Below are 23,708 nucleotides of genomic sequence, written 5' to 3' on the forward strand. Positions count from 1 at the left end.
TTCACACATCCAACACATTTCCAATATGCCTATTTATTTTTGTATTCTTTTTCTTTTATATAATTGGAAAATGGAAAGCGCTGTTATTTTTGCATTCTTGATTACGCAACTACAGTTTGATTCATTCTAACTCGATTCCTTTTGTTCTTCATCCTCGTCGATTCTTATGACATCGAGGTATGATTTTCCGCGGAGTTGGCGTGCAAAGTAGCCCTTGTAGAAATATTCAGCTATCATTGTTTTAAACCTTGCTCGAGCTTCAGAAGTTATAAGACTCGGTGCTGGTCCTATTTCTCCATCTAATCTTGGACTGTAAAATGTAGCAATTGACAGTCTTTCTTTTGTGGAATTGACTGTTGCTCTGTGCTCAATGCTTGGATATATTCCATTCGTCATAATCTGTCAGAATTATGAAAATCAATTTAGGAATTTCTAATTTATTTTTATAAGAGAGATAATCAAATAATTGGTAGTGTAATTCGCTTAATTTTGAATTTTTGGTTACTATATTTATTTTGATTTTAATTTTATTTTAGAGAAATTTTCTATTTATATAGGAAGGAATATTTGAACCTCCTGAAACTATTAAATCAGACCATAGTATCTCTATAACTTATTAAATAAACAAAAATAATATAAAAACGTATGATTAAATACACACATATTTTAATTAATGCTCAAATATTTAACTAACTAAATGAAATTATCAGATATCAAATTTTAGTCCTTTTTCTTTATCATAGATGCTTTGAAACCATTTAAAATAATTAATCCTGAAGTACTAAAATTTGATGTTTGTACACTTAGAGGTGCTGACTGGGCTGGGTATCTTTCCAGCCCATTTAGTCCCGGTCTGCTTAGAATGGACTTGTACGCTTACTTTCCATCAAGTCCTAAACGTATTAGGCTTGCTATCGGTAAGCGTGGTTTGCTTCGGTTCGATTTAGTTTAATAAAATATAAAATTAAATCATATTTAAAGAAAAAATAAAAAATAAACCAAACTAAATTTAATATAAAATTCTGGTTCAGTTAATCAAATTTTATCATTAGTTTCAATTTGATTTGGTTCGGTCGGTTCGGTTAACCAATGATAAAAACTAAACCAAATCCAAAAACTATTCTTTTTAATAATTTAAAACCAAATCAAATCTAAGAACTATACTTTTTTTATAATTTAACACCAAACCAAATCCAAAAATTATACTTTTTTATAATTTGTATAATTTTAAAACTCGGTTTTTCATCGGTTTGGTTAATAGTTTGGTTCCACATTTTTACTTACCCCTACTTGCTATTTTAACTTACCGGGTTGAATTTGTTTTTTTAGATGAATTACTGTGTAGTCCCAAATAATATTAGTTTCAATCTGACGATCAAAAAAAAAAATATTAGTTTCAATCTGTAATAGTACCATGTTAATTACATGCACAGACAAATCTAATTTAGTACTTGAAATTTGTGATTATATAATCAATTACCTCCAAGCTATCACCAATGTTAATGACAAAAGCTTCAGGAAGTGGTTTGACAGGGATCCAATTGCCATCTTTTCTGATTTGGAGGCCTTCAATTTCATTAACTTGGAGAAGAATAGTGAGACCACCTGCATCAGAATGAGGGTTCAGACCGATAACATGGTCTGGCGTTGGACATGGAGGATAATAGTTCATTCTCATTGATTGCCATCCTTCTCCGTAATTCTCGTCTACTTCTTCGAACTTGATCGAAAGAGCTTTCGCCATTTGCTCAAGAATTTTCATTGCCAGGACTCGCAGTTCTGCCGAGTAAGCTTCCACAGTTTCTCTGTATATCGATAGCAAAATACAGACTTTTAGAGTGTATAGTTATTGATATCTATATTAAAAGCAGGGATTATTTTCATTCGGAGTCCCTCAATTTTGTCTCTTTTACAGTATAGTTTCTAAATTTTGATTTGTAGCTATGTTTTTAGGTAATTGATTTTTGGAGTTACTAAACTGTTCCCTTATTTTATTTTGGAGACCAAACTTTTATTTTTTATTTCTTTTGATTATTAAGCGTACGCTAATTTCATTCAAAAAGAGATTCTCAGACCAAAAATGCATACGTGACGATCAATTTTGCTTACAATGCATATACGGAAATTGATTTTTGCCTGAAAACTTGCCGCGTAAATATAAATAAACAAAAACCGACAAAACCTAATTGCAACCTGACAGAAATGAGCAAATATTAATTGTCACTTTTTCATTTTTAGCTTTAAAACCACCCTTTGAAATGAAAATAAAATTTAATGGTCAAAATGAAATAAGTTAAAATTTGAACAACAATTGAAATAAGACAATATCACTACTAGAAAACAGTCATTTAACGACGGATTTTTCCGTCGCTAAATGACCAAAATCTGTCGCTAAACACGTTTAGCGACGGATTTGCGACGGAAACAGTCCGTCGCTACATTTTTTGTCGCAACGTTTGACAACGACGGAAAAAAAATTTAGCGACGGATTTTGGTCTCGGTTTTAGCGACGGAATTTGAAATCCGTCGCTAATTAGTAGGGGTGTCAAAATGGGTCATGACACGATAACACGATTCGTCTAACCCGTAAGTTTGGCGAATCTGGGTTGAGGCTTAGCGGGTTCGTGTCGAAAACGTGTCAACCCGTTTATGACACGAAATAAATGGGTCGTGTCACGGGTTGACTCGCGAACCCATCTAACCCACCTAACCCGTTTATAAATTTTATTATTTATAATAATATAAAAATAAAATAGTTATAATCATAAAAAATATATAAAAAAATTACTAAATTAATTATATTAATATAAAAATAAATAAATTAGATTAAAATTTTACAATTTGAAAATTAATTGATAAATTCGAGGTTAAAATTATATTTATATGATTTAAAAAATTCTTAAATGTTAAGTGGGTCGTGTTAGCCGTGTAATTGTGTTAATCGTGTTACCCATTTATCTTAACGTGTTAATCGTGTCGTGTCGTGTCACTCGTTTAAAATTCGTGTCGTGTTAGGGTTGGGAATTTTGACACGATTAGTTAAATGGGTCGTGTTCGTGTTGACCCTAATCGTGTCACCAGAGTGGGTCGACACGACACGAACACGACCCGCCAACCCATTTTGACACCCCTACTAATTAGCGACGGATTTTAATCCGTCACTAATTTTAAAAAAAATTAAAAAAATTTAAATTACATCATAAAATAAATTTTATTTAACCCGCATCCACCTGTCAATTTTCGCTAACTTCCCAGTAGGTCACCCATCCTTCCATTGCTCCCACTCAAGACTTTTTAACCTTATAGTTCTCCCGCACGCAACTCCACCTTAACCAGCTCATATTCATGTTATACATTTATGTATATTATACTTAAATGTAACTAAAAACAACAAATATTTGTTTACATAATTTAATCCCGCATTCTAAGATAATTTTTTTTATAATTAATAATTTTTTAAAATATTTATATACTTTAAATAAATAAATAATTTGTAATTAGTATTTTATAAATAAGGTTTAATTATTATTTTATAAATAAAAACATTATATTGAAATAATATAAATATAATTTAAAAATTATTTTTTATTAAATACTATCTTAAATAATATTTTTAATACCTTTTAATTTTTTTTGACAGTGCAAATTAACGACGGATTTAAAATCCGTCACAAAATTCCGTCGCAAAAGGCGTAATTTAGCGACGGATTTTGTGGAAAATAAAAGGCGGGAGTATTCCCGCCAATAATTAGCGACGGATTTTAAAATTCGCTAAATTTTACCAAAACAATTGGCAGGACTACTCTCGCCAACTTTAGCGACGGAAAATCCGTCGCTAATGTTGGCGGGATCCCGCCAATTTAATTGGGTGTTTAGCGACGGATTTTATATTCGTCGCAAAATCCGTCGCTAATCAAAAAAATAGCGATGGATTTTAGTTCTGTCGCTAAAACGCTGTTTTCTAGTAGTGAATAGTTTAGTAACTCGGAGAATCTATTATCAATATTGTCGTGGCAGCCAGTTAGAGTTTCATTTGGTTCAATAATTTTTTGCTTGGCGATACCATTTTCAGTCTAAATAAAACTCTATCCGGGTGCCGCATCATTAAATTTTGACGGAAATGACGTAAGAGATAATACCGATATAAAGTAGAATTTGAGGAGAATGTAGTTATGGTTTAAAATATAAAAATTATGACGAAAAGGCGACAAAAGTTGAGGAACCGTCAATAAAAATTACCCGAAAAGAAGACGAAAGAGAGTAAACCTGAAAGATGTGGGAAGTGCAGAGAAGACATGGGGTTTTCTCATGTGGATTGGAAGTGTTGTTAAGTAGAAAAGGTCTGCCCAATCTAACTTCTGATCTTCAGAAACAACAAAGTGTTGTCCAAATCCCTCCATTTGTCCTGGTTCTTGCCATAGCTTCTGCTTCTCCTCCATTGTCAAATTGAAGAGTTCCTTCAGCTCATTCTTCATTTTCTCCACCAAAGATTGCTCCACTCCATGGTTTATTACCTATGTGCAACATATCTTCTTTATTTGCTTAACATTATAATTGGATAAAATTACATAATTGGATAAAATTGAAACGAAATCATGCGTTTCTGGATAAATTTGATAAAATTAAAAGGTATGGATTTTTATGAAACTTTCATGAAAAATTTGGCCTTTTTTTAATCATTTGGCCTTCTTTTTTTTTTTGAAGAAATACCTGAAAGAATCCCCACTCTTTACAAGCTTTATCAAACTTGTTCAATTCCAAATCCATGGTTTCTTCAACTAGCAACTTTTGCAAATCTATCACCGGAACTTGAAGTGTAACAGAGGCGGACAGGAGTGGCGGCTCGAGATCGGAACGCACATATTTTAGAGGGACTTGGGTAAGTAACCGACCCCTTGCTAGCTCCTGAACGCTAGGGACAGGAAGAGAGCTGCCAAGTTTTGCTGCCATTATTTTATCTAACTGAAATATATTAATCAATTTCACTCGATACTGTTTATAAACTTTTATGATACAAATTAGTCGTTTTATAGGACAAATTATTTGTCTTTAGTATCTTTTGTACACATTTCATTTTCAATTACTATCAACGTCATGTATAGACCAATTTGAGTTTAGCTGATAAAGATTGCAGAAAGAAACTTCTGAAATCTTTTACCAAACTTGTATTTGAAATCAAGGATTTAATTTCTTTGTTGGTAGTTGAATAAATTCATTAGTGAGATTTGTTTGTTTTGTACAATTAGTTATAGCTCTTTTATATGTGAACTCATTAGTAAATATGCAATGGGGAATGCATACATTTGTCTAGTCTTTCTCTACTGTAAAAAAATTGATCAAAAATTGAGCAGCGTTAAGTTTTTATTTAACTTGGTTCTTATCAAAGATTTAGCATTTAAATAGTACTTCAATTATTTATTCTATATACATACGGTTCTTGAAAAAAAAATTACAAGAAAAAAACACCATGGTTTCATGGCAATCAAAACAGTGAGATTGTTAAAACAGTTATTATGCTTTGTTAGGGTAGTACAGTCTTTTACTTCTCTAATTAGTCTAGCCTATATAAACCGTTCCTTGAAAAAAAAATTGCAAAAAAAATACACCATAATTAACTCACATGTTATAAAAATATTTGTTTAATTTTTATTATTTTAACATTATACTTTATTTAATTTTTTCCTAATATAAAATTATTAAAAAAAGAGTATTTATATTAAAGACTATTAGTATTTTTAAATAATTTATTATTAATATTAAATTAGATTTTTATTTTATTAGTCTGTATACTATGATTTTGTTTTTATATTTTTATATGTTTTTTTTTAATAAATTTATTATTTAAATAAATTATTAATTTGATTTTGTTTAAAAACGCGGGACTTACATCTAGTTCATGTTTCTAAAATTTTCATTCAAGTTGTTGTTTGTTTTACTTTTTAGTCATAATAATAGTATTAAAAAGTCAAACTTTTTTTACTTTTTGGCAATCTATCCAATTTTTTTAAATCTTATACATCTTCTCAATTTGATCAATTCATTAAAAATTTATTAAATTTTCAAAAATCAATTTAATATTTTTAAAATTAATTTATTAGAATCATGTGACAATACAATTATCAACTTCTTTTTCTCATTTGTTTAAATTACATATACAATTTTCACATAGGCAATAATTACATCAATGTTAACAAATTGGTTGAGTTTGGAGTGAAGTTATATATTTGTGAACATATTTTAAAAAGTTGCAAAAAATGTTTTTTTTTGGCACCATTAAAACTTATTTTTAACCAAATAACTTGCCTCTTCATGCACCCATTTCTTTGAATGTCTTAATGCTTTAAAAAACTTCGACCTTTTAGCCCTTTTTTAATTCTACCTTAACGTTATGAACTGGTTAATTTTACCCTATTTTATATTTTATCGTATCAATTTTATCTCAATTTTTTAATTTTTGTAAATTTCTTTATTAAAATGATGAAATCATTCAATTAACTAAGTTTAAGGATAAACTCAAATTTATTTCTATTCAAAAAAGTACAAACAAGTCCTTTATTTTTAAAAACTAACTAAAAAACTAAATCAAATTAAAACTAATTTAATTTTTTAATTAATTTAACTAAATCCAAATAAATTTTAAACACATACAATTAATATATGCTAGACATGGAGAACGTTTTTGCATTTTTTTTCAAATAAAAAAACGTCAATTTAATATTTCAGAGTACAATTGAAATATAAAAATACAAAATAGGATAAAATTGACCAGTTTTCAGCGTTAGGGTAGGACCGAAAAGAGGTTAAAAGGTCGGGTTTATAAGGCGTTAAGCCTTCTTTGAATGGTGAAATTGAAGATTAATTCTTGATAATGAGCAACTGTTTTTCGTATGAACAAGTGTGGAGTGAGTCGATCGTAATTTAGCAATTGTAGGATCTAAATATTTGACCATTCTAGTCCTTTTTTTGTTTCCTTTGAATAGACATAATTTCAACAAATTTACGAAAGCATGATGTTGCAGTAAATCAAGTCGAACTCTCTCCTCTTTTCTAAATGACTCGGGTTCAATCACCAACCCTCTCTCTTCCATATATTTTGTTTTTCTTATATTTAAGAAAGAATTATGTAATTTTTATTTTATTATTATTTCAATTATAATATTTATTATCATAAATTTAATTTTAGAATTTAAAGTTACTTTACGTATTCGCAATAACTATTTCCTTTTTCAAAAATATTTTGTATTAAAATAAAATAAAGTAAATCAAACAATTATGAATAAAAAATAGTAATTTAAATCTGACATTTGACCTACTGGTTTAAAATGAAACGAATCAACAAAATGTAAATTTATGGATACAATTTTTACAATAAAAAATAAACTGAAAAATTTGAAACGCATCATGTACAATCTTTGAAACTCTGCATTTTTAAGGGTGTGACATTCTTGAACAGTTAAACCTTCCTCATTTTTAAATTTGAACATCATGGTAAGTCTATTGCTGATAGATTTTTTGAAATAGTGTTAAATGATACTAAAGTTATTAAGATAACTATATTGAGATTAGTCGTAGTAGAATATCGGAAAATTAATTAAAAAATTAATCTTATGGAAAAATATAAAATTGAATTAAAACAAACACAGAATGAATGAAGAAGCGAGTTTTTATTCACTAATAAATCAAGATTACTAAAAAACGGTAGAGATTTTTCTAATGCACAAACTCAACAATAAATCCAAGTAATACTTTGGTTACACACTCTTTAAATTTTGCAAGTCATAAAGCTCGCTAGAGTTCAAATTAGGTTAAAGGTGTAAGGAGTCATAATCCTAATATATAAGGTTAATTAGATTTGTTTTTCCTATACAAAGACCAACAAAAAATATAATTAATATTTAATACATATTAGAATAAATTGAAGTTCTAAACTAATTAGAATTTAGGAATAATCCTAATAATCACCCCCTTAACTAAAAAATTTCTACCTCTTCAATAAATTAGATTCACAACCAAACTCCACTTTCTCCACTTCACCATAATCGGTTGAGGAATTCCAAACAAAACTAAGAACGTCTTGAATTTGTCGATGCAAAATGACTCAAAAGATAAATCAATTAACTTATCAACCAATTCGCACGCAACTTCAATTTTGTTGGCCTTGATCTTGACAATATCACATAGAATCTGGTAAAAGAGACAAAGTCGTAACCGATTCATCAATCTCATACAAACAACCAACTCTATGAGCTTTAAATAAGACCATAACATCTTTTACAATATCAGAAACCTCATTCCTGCCATAAAACTCATATCCATAAACTTTTATATTAGAAAGAGAGATGAAATTCTTACGCATTTCAGGATCATGTCGAACGTTAGTGAATGTTCTAACTTCTTCATTATGCATCTTGAGCTTGACTGAACCAACGCCCAAAATTTTGCAAGTTTGACTGTTGCTCATAACTACAGCTCCACTAACAACTATGTTATATAAAACCAATCGAAATTGGTACAAATGTGATATGAACAATCTGAATCTGCATAAATTTTCAGACCAACAGATTTCTGCTGCACTTTGGACAAAACCGGTTCTCTGGGTTGAACCGATTGTAAAACTGGTTCAACCTAAAACCTGAATCTCCGCCCCAAACTGTTAGTACTTCTTCATGGTACTCATTTGATTCATCTTCAACAATATTGGCTAGAACGATGTTGGTCAAAATTTGCAAGTATACAAAGTTGCAAGTAATAAAGAGACGATTAAGTCCCGGGTTATCGCACCACGAGGAAGGCAATGCTCTAATAACCAAATTCAATAAACTTAAATTTGTCTAGCAATGAAAGATTATTTTGGAGATTAAACTACTCAATTGTAAAAGCAATTAACAAAAGTAATAACAAAGAAATTAAGAAACACAGTTTGTGAACAATTAAAGCGATTGGAGAGTAACATTCAATATAAAGTTCAAATCATGATTAAAGGTCTACGGAATGGTTTTATAGTTTTAGGATATTCGAAGGCGTTATCTCAAGCTCTCTCGAGTCAAATAACACAACTAAAGCTTAATTAAATTAACTAATCAACTAGCTAGTCATTCTCGTGTTATCAATAATTTAATTAATCAACTAACTTTCACTTATTAAACTAACTCTAAGAATAATTAACTATTAAATCATTCTCATGCAATTAATTGTTAGCTTGTTGAATTCTTATTCCATATTAAAAACTGCTCTCTCGAGTCAAGTCCTAACACATGCATCTAGGTTCAATAGGCCAACATTAAACCTAACCTTAAGCACAAGAAATCAAAACAACAACCCAAACCCAGCAACCATTCATCATAAATTTAACCAACACATATAAAATTAATCCCAAAAAAGAGAAAAAGAAACACATAATGGAGGCTTCAAATACTAAATAGATTAATATCCAATATAATAGCATCTAAAATAATCCTTGTTCAACACCCAAAATGGTGGTTACAATTATGAAACTAAGTAACTAAAAGTTGGTAACCTAAGAACAATGGAGTAATGGAAAATGGTATAGCAAGAATAATGTAGGTAGGTGGTGAAGTCCCATCTACAATTGAAATGAAGCTCTTTTATACTCAATTTCCTCGAAATTCGGGCTTATAGGTGGATTACCCTGTTGCCCTTGAGTCACTGTGCATCCTGGGATATTTTTGAGACATTTGACGAAATAGGGGTACCTTGCCAAGTCCTTTGTGGGGGAAAGACAGTGTCTTGTGCCCTCAACGGTGCAGTTAAGACAGCTTGCGGGCGCAAGTTCCCCACAAGGGCTTGCTGTTTGAAGCACATCTTGTTTTGTGCGCAAGGTTCCCACAAGGATCCTTGCAAGCACAAGTGGGCTACACCAGTACCAACTTGAAAAGTTCATAATTTGATGTAGACACCTTGAAATGATTTAGTTTTTGATTCTATTGAAATTTTAAGATGTCTAATTTATGTTTTATGAAGAACAAAAATTCATTAGAAGTCTTGAATTACTCCAAAATCTTCAATTAATACGACATGGTCAATTTTGCAAGTAGGTACTTATGCTCTCGACGCTTATTTTCTTCGGCAACCTCCGGAATGCTCCAATTAAGCCGAAAACTCTTCGATACTATTCAACTGGTCCTGAAAATATCAAACAAAGCAATGGCACAAATAACAATAAGTAAACACGTATAGATTAGAAGTATTTTTACTCCTATCAAATGATAAGATTTTGGTAGTTTTTACTTTTTGGATATTTCCAACAATTACTCTTTAAAAGCCCCTTCTTCTTATAATATTTAAAAATACCTTCAAAAATAAGGCAGACTTAACTCCCTCGATGAAAAGAGTATCATGATTAAATATTATATTTTCACTAAATTGCATATATATAAGGCTTAATTGCATAAAAAATCATCAGCTTTCGCGTATTTTTGGTATTTAACATAATTGTTTTTCTTGGCATAAAAAATCATCAACTTTCAAATTTTGGCATATTTGTCCACGGGACGTGAAACGGCGCCGTTTTGAATGTAAAACGGCGCCGTTTTGTACTAAAACAACGTCGTTTTGCGCTTAATTTTTCAAAGGAAACGGTTACGTGGACGAATGTACCAAAAAATGAAGTTGATGATTTTTTATGCCAAGAAAAAAAAATTATGTTAAATACCAAAAACACGCGAAAGTTTGTGATTTTTGGTGCAATTAAACCTATATATAATCAGATGGTAACTAACAAAGTAACATAAGTGACAAATCTTCTTCACCATATTTAACATCTAGACTCTTCAAATCCATTATAATAAAATTGAATTCCCCAAGGTATGTTTTTAAAGACGTACCTTCAGTCATATGGAGCATATGTAGACAGTTTTTGACAACAAGTTTCTAATGAGATTTTTCTTCAAGAACTGCGTTTCACGTTTTTTCCACAAATCCAAAGCAAATTTCTTAAGTATAAATTTATACAAAATATCATCAGATAAACATTGTCAGATAGTAGATAGATCTCTTCATCCAAATTTTCTATCTTGTCGTCAATCATCTTCTTTAGCAGTTTATCGTTCCCCAATAATGCTTTCACAATTCAGTTTGTGTCACACAGTCATGTATCTTGATTTGCCATAAGACAAAACTATTGGTGCAATCAAACTTCCCTATTTCAAATTTTTCTATAGTCATGTCATAAAATTTTCCAAATACTTCCCAAATTCAAAACTATCGCTCTGATAAAACTTATTGTAAGATTAGTTGCAGCAAAATAGCGAAAAAACTATTATGGTGCGTTTGGATAAGGGTGGATTTGGATTTGAATTTGAATTTGAGCCAATTATCCTCTGTTTGGATTGTAAAATTTGTTGGATTTAGATTTGAGTTAAATCCAAGTTAATTTCAACACATACAAAGTTGAGGATTTGAAATAACTTCTATAACCTATACATTTCAAATAATCTCATTATCTTTATTATATTAAAATTAACCGATTTAATTTAATTCTGTTGAAAATCGACTATAACCCGATTCGAATGAATAAAAAGTAGAAATTTTTATCCGGTCAATATTTTTCTGAATGTTTTTCCAAAAAAAAATTTCTGGACGAAGAGCATGTTTGTCCTTTTCCGAGATACCCGCCGCCGCTGTCCGACGGTAATTTTTTCTGAAAATGTTTTGAGTTCTTGACATGTCGTAGGACAATCTAAGTACAACACATCCTTTATCCTCTCACGCTCACTCTCCTCCACGCAGTCAATTCTCATGCATTTTCCCTTACTACTCAGACTTCGCACCCTCTTGGTCATCTCAAACTCAACACTTTCGTCCTCTAATATCAGAGTCAACTTGCCTACATTCACATCAATGAGAGCTCTGCTGGTGTTCATGAATGGTCGTCCGAGAATTAGAAGGCACTCCTTATCACATAATCAAGAATGTCAAAATCCACTGTGTATATGAATTTGTCGACCTTAACTAAAACATCCTCCATAATTCCATATGGCTTCTTGATTTCTCGTCGTTTCCGGTCGTTTTTATGTTCGTTTTTTCAGTTCGCGCTAGTTTATTTGTCTCTTCCGTTTGCGATATGGATTTCTCGACTCGTTTTTAGATTTGTGGAATTTTTAGGTTTTTTATAATGATTTAAACATTTTGTAAATAAATTATTATATATCTATAATTTTTTGTTTATAAAATAATTCTATTATTCATATAATTATTTATTTTATCTTTATAAAATAATTCTATTATTCATATAATTATTTATTTTATCTTTCTCTTATTCATATATTTGTTTATTACTACTGATTTTGTAAAGAACAAATTGATTTATGATGAATTTGTAATAATTTTATAATATATTTGCGTTTTAGTGTATTTTTGATGTATTTATAGTGTTTTTCGGGATATCTATGTTTTTTGGATATTTCTGCCGTTTTTAGTATCTATGGTGCATTTACAGTGTTTATGGTGTATTTGCAGTGTTTTTATGGTATAGACCATAAAAACACTACGAAATGTCATAATACACTATATATACACTATAAATACACTGATCTTACACCATAAAAACACTATATACACACTATAAAAAAATAAAAAAATTCACGAAAACAATCTGTAAAAAAAAAGAATAAATTATTAAAAACTGAAAAATAGGGTTGTCAATCGGTCGATTCGGTCGACTGAACCAAAAAAACCGAAACCGAAATTGGAAACCGAAAAGGTATTTGTGAAATTAAAAAAAAAATATTTTTCGTAAATAAATAAAATTAAAAAAAAAGTCAAAACTTGACAGATAAAAGTGTATATAAGTTACCGAAACATATATTTAAGAAAATTACCACAAAAATTATTTGTAAACTTTTTAATAGTAACACAAAAAGATTTGATAAAAGGTTTTTTTTGTTAAAACTAGATATATAACTCGTTAAATAATTTAATTTTTATTAGTTAAATAATTAATATTTTTAATAATTGACTGAATATAATCACATAAATTTGGAAAAACAAAACAGATTTTATTGAGATTGTACATGTTAATTTTATTTTACAGAATACTTATCCAGCTTTAAAAAAATTATATGACATAAAAAAAATGATCGGAATCCTAATGTGAGTAATTAGTGCCAAACAGGTCCGCTTAAATGAGTTAGGAATACGTATCAGCCATCCGTTTAATCAATCTGATACAATTTGGTGGGTTGAGTTAAGTTTTTAAAACAAACAAAGTAACGATAACTATATATCAAGAAATCTTTCAAACTCATATCACCAAATTCTTTCTTTCTGCTTTCTTAATTTCTCGCTTACAAAAACAATAAAATGCTTAATTAGGGTTTTGAGATCTCTGAAATCCATTATCACCCAATTCCGGGTTAAAATATTTTGCGGTTACCGAACTATGCCTTTATTACAATTTGGTAACTAACGTTTCATTTGTTACATTTTGGTAACCGAACTTTACTTTTCATTACATCCGGCGGTCACCCATCCGTTTCTGATCAAAGTTTGCTTATGTGGCACCGGAATTTCAATTTTTTGTCCCAACTTTGCCACCTAGACGCCACGTATTTGCCACATAGACTTAAAAAATGAAATTACTTCATTAACTCTAAATAAATTTTAACAAATGAGCAAACCTAATCCCACTTCTTTTATTATTCAAATCAAATTATAAGAAAAAAAAAACAAAACCCTAGCCACGCAAAAAATTAAACCCAGTTCACATAATTATCAAAACTCAAACCCATATCAAAACTTAAATCACTTTTTCATTACAGATATGTAAATCCCATTTGGTTATAACTGAACTCGAAACCCCTAAGTTTCTAAAGCTATAACATCAAAATCCCTAATTTTTAAATTAGGGACAGTTTAAGGAAGATGGTTTTACAATGGAATGTTCGGAAGCATATGGAACTACCACCACGATATCGTAAGTAATTTCAACTTTTCGAAATGTATAGCTAGCTATTTATGTAAATTGATTTTAATTTCAGAAATTTTATTTTTGATAATTGTTGTTTCAGAAAATTAAATCTAAGTTTATGAAAACCAAAATATATAGCAGTTGTGCAATTGATTTTTGTTTAAAACAAATGAAACTTAATTTTTATAAAACCTAAAATGTATATCAGTTATGTAAATTGATGTTTGCTTAATTAAACCAAAGTAAATTGATTATAATCTGTTTTGCAGCACCTGATGTTCCATATTTCACAATTCGTGTTCATCGAATTAACAGAAGCTGTGATCATAGCATAATGGGGTACATTGATTATTGCAGTGCTGATTTAATTTCGAGAGTTGAGTTGCTTAGTATGGGTAAAGAAATAGGCATCGATGTCGATAATTATCAGATTTTCTGGAATGAAAGTGACAATAATTTGGTACAAAAAGCAATTAACAATGACGTTGATGCATTCGGAATGGCGCTAAGAGCTGAAAAAAATAATGATGTGAATGTATATTTCATTATTAAAACTGATGATGTTCTCGACGGGAATGTGGAGGCTCAAACTGAACCAATTAGTGGCAGTGTGGTATCTCAAATTCTGAATATAGAAGGACCTGCAAGTGGCAATGAGGAACCAATTAATGTTAATACTGGGAATGATAATCTAGAAGGAGAAGTTCAGGAGGATGACATTGACTTACTTGACTCAGACTACAGTTTTATTAGTGATGAAGACATTAATAAGGATGACTACTTGTTTGAGAAATTTGTTGACGCAGGGGTGGAGAGAGATATGATAGTACTTGGTGAACCAGAAGGGTGTGGGAATGTAGATGAAGGCAGCGATAGCTCTGAATATGCAGGAAGTGATAAGCTTTATTCATGTTCAGATAGTGAGGAAGAGGGCGAAGTAGCTTATAAGCCAAGGTTTGAGGAGTTTAATGAAGATACAGACATGGATGATATTCATTTTGCAATTGGCATGCAGTTCAGCAGTTTTGATCAATTTAAAAAAGTTGTTAGGCATTATGGCATTAAGCACAGATACGTGATTAACTTCAGGCCTAATACTAAAAAGAGGTGCAAGGCATTTTGTAAGCGGCAGTGTCCTTTTTATCTTTGGGCATCATTAATGAGCGGTGACAAGGAAACGGTCCAGATTAAAACCGGGATACTTGAGCATTCTTGTGTTAGGGATCACAATATTAGACATATAAATCCCACCTGGATTGCTCATCATTATTTAGAGCAATTCAGAGCAGATCCGACATGGAAGCTTGATGGTATAGTGCAAGCTGTGAAAGCTTTAACTTTTTCATTATTGAGTCTAGGTCAAAAGGAATAATTACAATGAATGAAATGATTAGGACTAAATTGATGAAAAGGATTCAAAGAAAAAGGGATGCAACACCAGAGGAAGTCGCAAGACTCATAACAGGACCACGAGAAAATCTTTCACAGGTTAAATGATTTGTTTGAACTAATTGTGCATTTTAATTAGTATAATCATTAAGTATTAAATGGCTAATTAATGAATATGCAGATGAAAACAAGTAGCAGGTCTTTACATGAATATGCAGCTGACAATGAAGTTATCAAGAAGACGAAATCCTTACATGAACTCCTTTGTTTAAACCCTCAAGCAGCAGGTCCTTCTCGACAGAAGACTTCCAAATCCCAGGCTGCAAGAAAAGCTCCAGCTAAAAGATATAAAACTTCAGTTCCGACTCCATCTCGAGCAGCAAATTCAGCTCAAGGACCAACAAATTCAGCTCAAGGACCAACAAATTCAGTTGCAAATCCTGCACCAATTCCAGCTCCAGCACCGCCTCGTTCACTTCTTAAGTTGAAAGCTCCTATTCCACCCAAGGCTACTTCTTCTTCAAATGTTTCTTCTAAGAAAAAGAGGGTTTGGATACCACCTGGTTTTGGAGATAAAACAAATTAGGTTTTAATAAAAATTATATTTTTGCTATGTAATACCCACTTTTGGCACATGGTATGTCTGCCAAGTAGTTTACTTTTGTAGGGATGAATTAATTTTTTTAAAATTTTGTAAGTGGGTAGACACAACTACATTCTGTCTTTTTGTGGGGATGATTAAATTTTGTATTTTGGCTATGTAGGGTATCACTTGTCACAGTATGTGCCTTATATTTTGGAGGATGCTTTTAAGCATATAGTGATATGTTAATGATTTAGTCTGAATCTTTGTTCTTATTTTAAATGATGATTGCTATGTCCATTTTCTAATTAATAGCATCAGTTGGTGATTTAGTGCATTTTATGTCCATTTTATAATTAATAATAATAACATTTGCAGTAATGATTTAGTCCATATATAAGAATTAAAGTTATCAATAAAAATGCAACCCTTTATTCTTTTCAGTAGCAATGTAGTGCAATTACAAGTTACTTGGGTTCTTGTTTCAGATTAAACTTGAAGGATTTTTGTCACACGTCCAACAATTTCGTATTGGTTCACAAATGCACATTTATCTCAAAGCAGCAATTTAGCTTCAAGTGCACATTCATCTCAGAGCTGCAGTTTAGCTTCTTTACTGCAGAAAATGCTTTACTTATTTGTTTAATAAACTTAATTGCTGCAATCAAATGTTGTAGGTCTATTTATCAATAACTTAGCATTGAACTCTATAAAAGAATATCTTAACAACAACCAGCATAAACAATGACTAACAAGAAATAGACAGTGATCAAAATCCATTCAAGAAGTGCATTTATTAAAATTACAGTAGTCTGTGGATAATAGTCAGCCTAAATGAACAATCTAAACAATAATTATCAACACTAATATTATCTAACATTACAGAACACCTTTCTAATCATTAATTAGTAATTACCAGCACTAATATTATTAAATATTACAGAACACCATCCTAATTAGCAACTCCATCTTCCAAATATGAAGGCAACGAACACTGCAATACATAGGTGATACCATCTCCATTTTCCCTTGCTTGCTCTATTTGCTATTGGCGGATCATACCATTGAAAAAAATCACAACTTATGCCTCTCTGATTAAGAAAAAAGACCCTTTAATTTTACAACCAAAGATAATTTTAAGACAATTATTTTGAAAAAAAAAAATCAAATCACTAAAAAAGAAAATTAACCTTATGATTATAACAGCCATAAAACCGTCTTCCTGGGTTTGCATCAGTCCATGACGTCCTCAACTCTGCTCGAATATTGCAGCGGCAAATGGGTATGGAGCTGTGATTCTCCATTAACCTTGGTAGAGAAAAAGATGTGTTTTGGAGGAGTTGAACTTTAATTGATAGAATGAAAATTCCAAATGACCGATAGAAACTTGAATGTGTTAGCAATTGTTCTTGATTTATATTTTTGGAGATGGGTTATAATTTTTGAGTTCAGATACGTCTTTTTTAAGTAGAATTAGAGAATTTAGGGTTTTTGGGAGAATGGTACATTAGAATTTAATTATAAGTTATAGGGTTAATGCAGTAATTTTATCTTTTAAGTCTATATGGCGTCTAGGTGGCAAAGTTGGGACAAAAAATTGAAATTCCGGTGCCACATAAGCAAACTTTGATCAGAAACGGATGGGTGACCGCCGGATGTAATGAAAAGTAAAGTTCGGTTACCAAAATGTAACAAATGAAACGTTAGTTACCAAATTGTAATAAAGGCATAGTTCGGTAACCGCAAAATATTTTAACCCCCCAATTCCTTTCTTTTCTTTTACTTTGTTCTCTCTTTAATCATCATGACATGTTTAGGTTATGATCAAGAAACTGAATATTTGAAACCCATTAGGGTTGAGATCAAGAACTTGAATCTTTAAATTAAAACCGATTACTATCCAATTCTTGCTTTCGTCTTGCTTTCTTTAAACCATTGACTAGGGTTTTGAGATAAAAGAACCGAGAAATGGATTCTGTAACTTTCTTTAGGGAAGGAGACATTGTTGAGGTCATTGAACAAGGGTTTTTTGGAACTTTATACAAGTCAAGAATTGAAAACAAAGTAGGAGATGACATGTGGGAAGTGATGTGCCTATGTCGTGAAGATGCAAATGGAAGGCAGCTTATACTCAATCTCCCCACTTCAGTAATAAGGCCTTTTAGTCCTGAAATTATTGATTATGAATCTTTAAGTGTGAATCATATCGTAGATGCACATAACATGGAGAATGGGGCTCATCATTGTGGAGTAATTACAACAGTACAAACCAATTCTCATGGCGCTCAATCATTCGTTGTCAGGTTATCAAATAATACACTTATAGAATCTAGTTATGTGAGGCGGCATTGTGATTATTTCCATCAACCATGCTTTGTGTTCTACAGGTAAGTCTTTCTTTTTGTACATTCTTGAATATTAATTTCTTTAATTATTAATGCAAGTATCTTTTTGTTATGTTGCTTCTTAAACAAGTATCCAACAAATTAACATCAATGTTTTAGATTTTTTTTTTGTTTAATTTGGATTAGGGTATTATTGCATGGGCTATGAATTAGACCTGTAGAAAATTGCTAGGTGTTATGGACTTTGTTCACCAGATAATTTCTGTTTTAACAAAATATTTTCAAAAAAAAAGAACATTTCAAACCTAACTTGATTAGTTCAATTTGTTTTTGTAATTTAATGATTTTTTTAGTTCAGTTTATGTTAAAATTGAGTGAAACTTTTTTTTACTAAACTTGTACTGAACCAATTTGGGAAAAGCAAATAACATCCCTAGTTCTTTTGACCAATTGCTTGTCCACTGATTTTTTTTCAGGCAAATAATTATTAATATTTTATATATATTAATTTCCTTTCAGGCAAAATATTGGAACCATCACTACACCAAAATAATGTTTTACCGGCAATTTCTTAAAGATGGTTTCAAATAGTGCCACTAAATTATAAATGTAAAAGTTAACGACGCTATCTAGAGACGAGTTTTAATTTCGTAGGTATGTAAAAGCGGTATAAACCGTCTCTACGTAAAAATAAGGGTGAAAAAGTAAATTTTTAAATCTTTTTCACGATGCTTTCAGTTTATCATTTTCAGTTTTCACAACTTTCTCTTCCATGCTTTCTCTTTATGGATGATGAACATTTAAATAGATTAATCGATTAATTGATTCAACGATGCTTTCTCTTCTTCTTTATTGTTTTATTTTTCATGGAATCAGAAACTTATAGAGTTATTCTTCGTGGTGCTCAAAGTTCAGATTACTGTCTCGGTAATCGATTGTGAGGTCAGTAGCGAGATTAAAATTGATTTTGATTTCGTTTTAGGTTTTAATCCATTAATTTTGATTTTGTTTTAGGTTTTAATCCATTTATTTTTATTTTTATTTTGTTTTAGGTTATAATGTATGATTTTGATTTTGTTTTAGGTTTTAATCCATTGATTTTGATTTTGTTTTAGGTTTTAATCCATTGATTTTGATTTTGTTTTAGGTTTTATTAGGGACTGTTAGCTCACTTGCTAGTGCTTACTTGAAGATCTCATTTTCTTTCTTAGTTTTCAACCATTATTTCGTTAAGATATTATACTCTGTTTGGTTTATTTATTAAGATCTGTTGTTAGTCTTCTGTGGTACTATGAGCTTGTTTTCTGAGGGAATGAACAAATTTAGAGAAGGGACTGTTATGTGGATGTTTTAGCTAGAATTTGTGCATTTTTCTAGTAACAGTGTTTCCTACTGAATCTTGCCATTTTATACAAGTGATCAGTGGACAATATTTGAATTCATCAACTGTTCATAGGACCATCTTTTTTGTGTTCCCAAATAGTTATTGTTACTTGAATAAGCTATTATATTTAAAGCTAAACAATTTTGTTTCCATCTACTTTATCATTTATCTATTTTTTTATCTTATTTGCTGCAGGATCTCTCAGTCACGAAGCTAGGGGTTTTGGTTAGTTATCTTTAGTGCTCCAAATAAATATGATGTACTTGACAAATTGCTGTAATTTTTAATAGAAGCTAGTGGGAATTTACTAGTTACTTTGATATATTCTCACAAGTTGAACCGGTGGTCGCATGAAACCAAAAATATGCACAGGGTTTAGAAATGTATTATGAATGGATTATATCTAGCCCTTATTTGGTGCTTCACATGGAGCTTCTCTTCTAACATCTATTGTATCTTACTTTTTAAGGACTGAAACTTGCAGCTGAGAGTGGAACTCCAAATATTACTAAATCAGGTACTTCTTTTTGGCGGGGAGAGTAGTAGCTGTACTTGAGCCATCTAGTTTTCTTTTGTTTTGGAGTAGTGTAATTTATTAACAAAAGAGGTATGCAATGATATATCTGGTGGCTCTTGATTCTTGCAGGGTAGACTGGGTCCTGCGCAAAAGATAAGTTTAAGTATCAATTTGAAATTCAGGCCACCACGTCTCCTCCGCAACCACCCAAGCTGAGTCTGTAATGTTAGATTTAGTGTATTATGTTAGATTTCGTGTATCATGAATATGCTGAGAACATGTTAATCTATTAGGTGATGTTAGATTTCATTTATTATGCTCGTTCTCGACTCCGAAAATAGTTCCCTTTTATCTGCTTTGATTAGCACCCATAAAAATTGAATTTCTTGCTGAGTTTGAGCTATCGGTTTCAGAAGGTATATCTATTTTCTTTTTCAGGGGATGCAAGATAAAAGTACAAATAAAAAAGCTTCATCGGTTTCAGAAGGTATATCTATTTTAGTACGCCTTTTCTTGTTTCCTTCTTCTTTTCTCCGTTGCTTTTCTCTTATCGCTTCTCCTCCTCCGATTACTGACCACCACTCCTCGCCATTGGTAACCTTTTCTTTAATTTAATCATTTTTGTTCTTTATCTAAATTGTACTTTGGTTGCAGTAATAAAATAGGAAAACACTAATATTCTGTTCTTCTTCGTCTGAAATGTAAAGTTACCAAAACGCTATTGTGAGCCATAGTTTCCTTATATGTTGTGAGATCAAGTTTATATTATTAAATGTGGTGCAAATCAAGTTGTCATGTTAATTTCTTTGAATGTATCATTTGATTGATTTGAGAATTTTGTTATATTTGCAGGGGAAGCCTCCAGATTGGCAAGATTTTGTTGGAATTATTACTTTGCTGTTGATCAACTCGACTATTGGTTTTATTGAGGAAAACAATGTTGGTTACGCGGCTGCTGCTCTCATGGCTAGTCTTGCTCCGAATGCTAAGGTTTACTCGAGAATCCTGACTGCGTTCTATATTTTAGATTATTATGGAAATTGCACCTCTGCTTTGGTGTTTATGTCATCCAAATTTGACTTAAAACTGAACTTAAAAATTTCAAATTTGTTAATTGATTTACTTGCTAAATCTTGTTAAAATGTTCTTCGAGATGGAAGGTGGAATGAACTGGGTGCCGCTGTTTTAGTTCCTAGTGACATTGTTAGTATGAAACTTGGAGATATTGTTCCAACTGATTCTCTTTTATTATAAGTTATTTGAGTTTCTTTATGTAGTTGTTTCTGAGAGATAATTAATTTATTTAATTTTTTCGTAAATGCAGGATATGATGGTGCTAAGGATATATGGAGAATCGGATAAGGTTATGGACCAAAGGCTACAAGATATGAAGCATGTTTAGTTTTTATAAATTTTAGACAAGACATTGTATTAATTTCTACTTCAACTTACACATTACAGTTAAGGGTATGAATTAAGTAGAAGTTTCGTTGAGGGTGTGAAATAGACATTAAAATTGCAAGTTTATGTAATTTTTTTTATTATTGATATTTTACCTTTTAAGCATTGTATATTGATTATGATTTTGAAATAAAATAATTATATTCAGTAATTTTCATATTCTAAATAATGTTTTTCTATAAAAATATATCTTTGCTCATAGGGGCGGTTTTAACTGCCCCTATAAATAAAAAAAGCAAGATGTGTAAAACTGTCTCTACAGTTTTTTTTGCTCATAGGGGCGGTTATAACCGCCCCTAGAAACCGCCGCAACGTGAAAACTTTCCCCGGCGGTAGCTCAAACCGTCTCTAATTTATAGCTACGGCTACAAAGGCGACGCACATGTGACGGTTGGAAAAAGTGTCTCTACTTTTTATAGAGACGGTTAAAACCGCCCCTAGAGACAATTAAAACCGTCTCTATAGGCAAGATTTGGTGTAGTGCATGGTTGAGATACAGAATAGGAGGTACGAAGAAGCTACTGATGTGGTTGAGATTGAGGAGGACGGTACCTATAGTGCTGCTAGAATAGTGAGACGGAATCCTCGAAACTATAGGATAGAATACTCGACCCGTTACTTTGATCCGGTATCCAAAACTAGATTTAGGGTGGTTCCCAAGAGTATGGTGAGGCCTAGTCCACCGGTTTTGAGAGACCGACTCTTCATCATAAACGACGATGTTGATGCATATATGGAGGATCGTTGGTATAGAGCAACACTTAGGGGATTCACTAGGGGCACTAATGGTAATACATTGTTTACTGTGGATCTATGTGACCGTCAATTTCGAGGACATTCTGATCAAATCCGATTTCATAGCGATTGGTTGGCCGCCCCTTCTCCATTTTTTCCGGGGTACGTAATATTTCTTTATATTCTTTTTTTATTTAAGTAATACTTTTTCAATTTATAAATTTTAAGGCAAATAATAGTTTGTTTATTTTTTCAGGTTAAGTCGCAATGGCCGTTTGCCCGCTCTTACAATTTACAATAAGCCTCACAATTGATCTACTGCAACTTCCGCTCATGTAATGATAGTAGTTTCTAGATTTAATTAGTCTCTTATGTTTGTGGTTTTGTTGCTATCAATATGAATTTTTTTGGATGTTCTTTAATTGTCAATTTTGGCATTTCAAGACAATGAAAGTAATTCAATAGATCATTTTATCACTCTTGGAGCTTCAAGGATCAAACAGGACTTAATATGAGGGGGCCAATCCATTATTGTTTTTAGCTTTAGGGACTGCACACAAGGATCATTATTTAATCTTTTATATCTTGGATCAAATTGCCAATTTTTTTATCTTTAGGGTCCAAATTGAACATCTGTGCAAGACTGAACACCTTGAAAGGAAGTTTGCCATACTTGTTTGTGTCCCGTAGCACAATTTGCTACATTAGTGGTTTCACTATAGCTCAAACGTGATTAAGAGTTGTAATATGAGAGGGGCAATCCACCATTTTTTTTAGCTTCAGGGATAGCACATGAATAAGCATATGAATCATTATTTTATCTTTCACTCGGATCAAATTGCCAACTTTTTTATCTTCAGGAACCAAAATGAACATTTGTGCAAGACTGATCAGCTTAAATGGAAGTTTCCATAATTGTTTCCGTCTCTTGTGGCACAATTTGCATTAACAGTCATAGCTCAAAATAATGGTTCCATATCCATCAGTATACTATATAAGTGGAAACGGAGGAACAAACAAAATTACGATACTAACTTTTTATAATTAAAAAATTTATGAAATTAAATACAAATGTAATTCTATAATTGTTAAACTTATATATTACAAATTCAGTGTTTAATTAGGTTTCATTTAACTGTGGCGCCATGGCATTTTTATTTTAGTGTTAACATGAAAAATAAAAATGGAGAATTTAGAATGATCAGTCGCGATATTTTGTTTATTTGCTTAGGTTAGTAATTTTAAATTATGGCTAGACTTAGAATTGAGCAATTAGGACGGAAATTTTTTATCCTTTTAGGAGAGGAGTATAAAAGTGGTCACAACTTCAAACGTATAATTTTAAATAAAGACCGGGTAGTAATGTG

The 23,708-nt window shown here is 31.2% G+C and overlaps 5 protein-coding genes across 5 annotated transcripts; 4 read left to right on the forward strand and 1 right to left on the reverse strand.

Annotated features, from left to right (window-relative positions):
- Positions 1-83: 83 nt before the first annotated feature.
- On the reverse strand, positions 84-4,950 carry LOC130015472 (protein SRG1-like). The gene is made up of 4 exons (XM_056105701.1): positions 4,711-4,950; positions 4,267-4,514; positions 1,481-1,805; positions 84-399 (listed from the first exon to the last, which is right to left on the reverse strand). The coding sequence occupies exons 1-4, from the start codon at positions 4,948-4,950 to the stop codon at positions 127-129; spliced, it is 1,086 nt and encodes a 361-aa protein (XP_055961676.1). The 3' UTR covers positions 84-126.
- An 8,418-nt stretch (positions 4,951-13,368) lies between these two features.
- LOC126682066 (uncharacterized) lies at positions 13,369-15,299 on the forward strand. Its single transcript, XM_050377620.2, has 2 exons — positions 13,369-13,933; positions 14,197-15,299. The coding sequence occupies exons 1-2, from the start codon at positions 13,882-13,884 to the stop codon at positions 15,297-15,299; spliced, it is 1,155 nt and encodes a 384-aa protein (XP_050233577.1). The 5' UTR covers positions 13,369-13,881.
- A 5-nt stretch (positions 15,300-15,304) lies between these two features.
- LOC126682067 (uncharacterized) lies at positions 15,305-16,162 on the forward strand. Its single transcript, XM_050377621.1, has 2 exons — positions 15,305-15,415; positions 15,498-16,162. Exons 1-2 carry the CDS (start codon positions 15,305-15,307, stop codon positions 15,900-15,902), a joined length of 516 nt encoding a protein of 171 aa, XP_050233578.1. The 3' UTR covers positions 15,903-16,162.
- A 1,502-nt stretch (positions 16,163-17,664) lies between these two features.
- LOC126680059 (uncharacterized) lies at positions 17,665-22,943 on the forward strand. The gene is made up of 4 exons (XM_050375096.2): positions 17,665-18,286; positions 18,764-18,778; positions 22,090-22,503; positions 22,598-22,943. The coding sequence occupies exons 1-4, from the start codon at positions 17,868-17,870 to the stop codon at positions 22,653-22,655; spliced, it is 906 nt and encodes a 301-aa protein (XP_050231053.1). The 5' UTR covers positions 17,665-17,867; the 3' UTR covers positions 22,656-22,943.
- LOC126680060 (ATPase 11, plasma membrane-type-like) lies at positions 18,783-21,695 on the forward strand. The gene is made up of 8 exons (XM_050375098.1): positions 18,783-18,898; positions 19,121-19,186; positions 19,824-19,853; positions 20,098-20,145; positions 20,275-20,370; positions 20,584-20,632; positions 20,998-21,135; positions 21,470-21,695. Coding segments are annotated over exons 5-8 (267 nt in total). The 5' UTR covers positions 18,783-18,898; positions 19,121-19,186; positions 19,824-19,853; positions 20,098-20,145; positions 20,275-20,368; the 3' UTR covers positions 21,548-21,695.
- Positions 22,944-23,708: the final 765 nt, after the last annotated feature.

This window comes from Mercurialis annua, linkage group LG5 (assembly GCF_937616625.2).
Source record: "Mercurialis annua linkage group LG5, ddMerAnnu1.2, whole genome shotgun sequence".
Taxonomy (NCBI): Eukaryota; Viridiplantae; Streptophyta; class Magnoliopsida; order Malpighiales; family Euphorbiaceae; genus Mercurialis; species Mercurialis annua.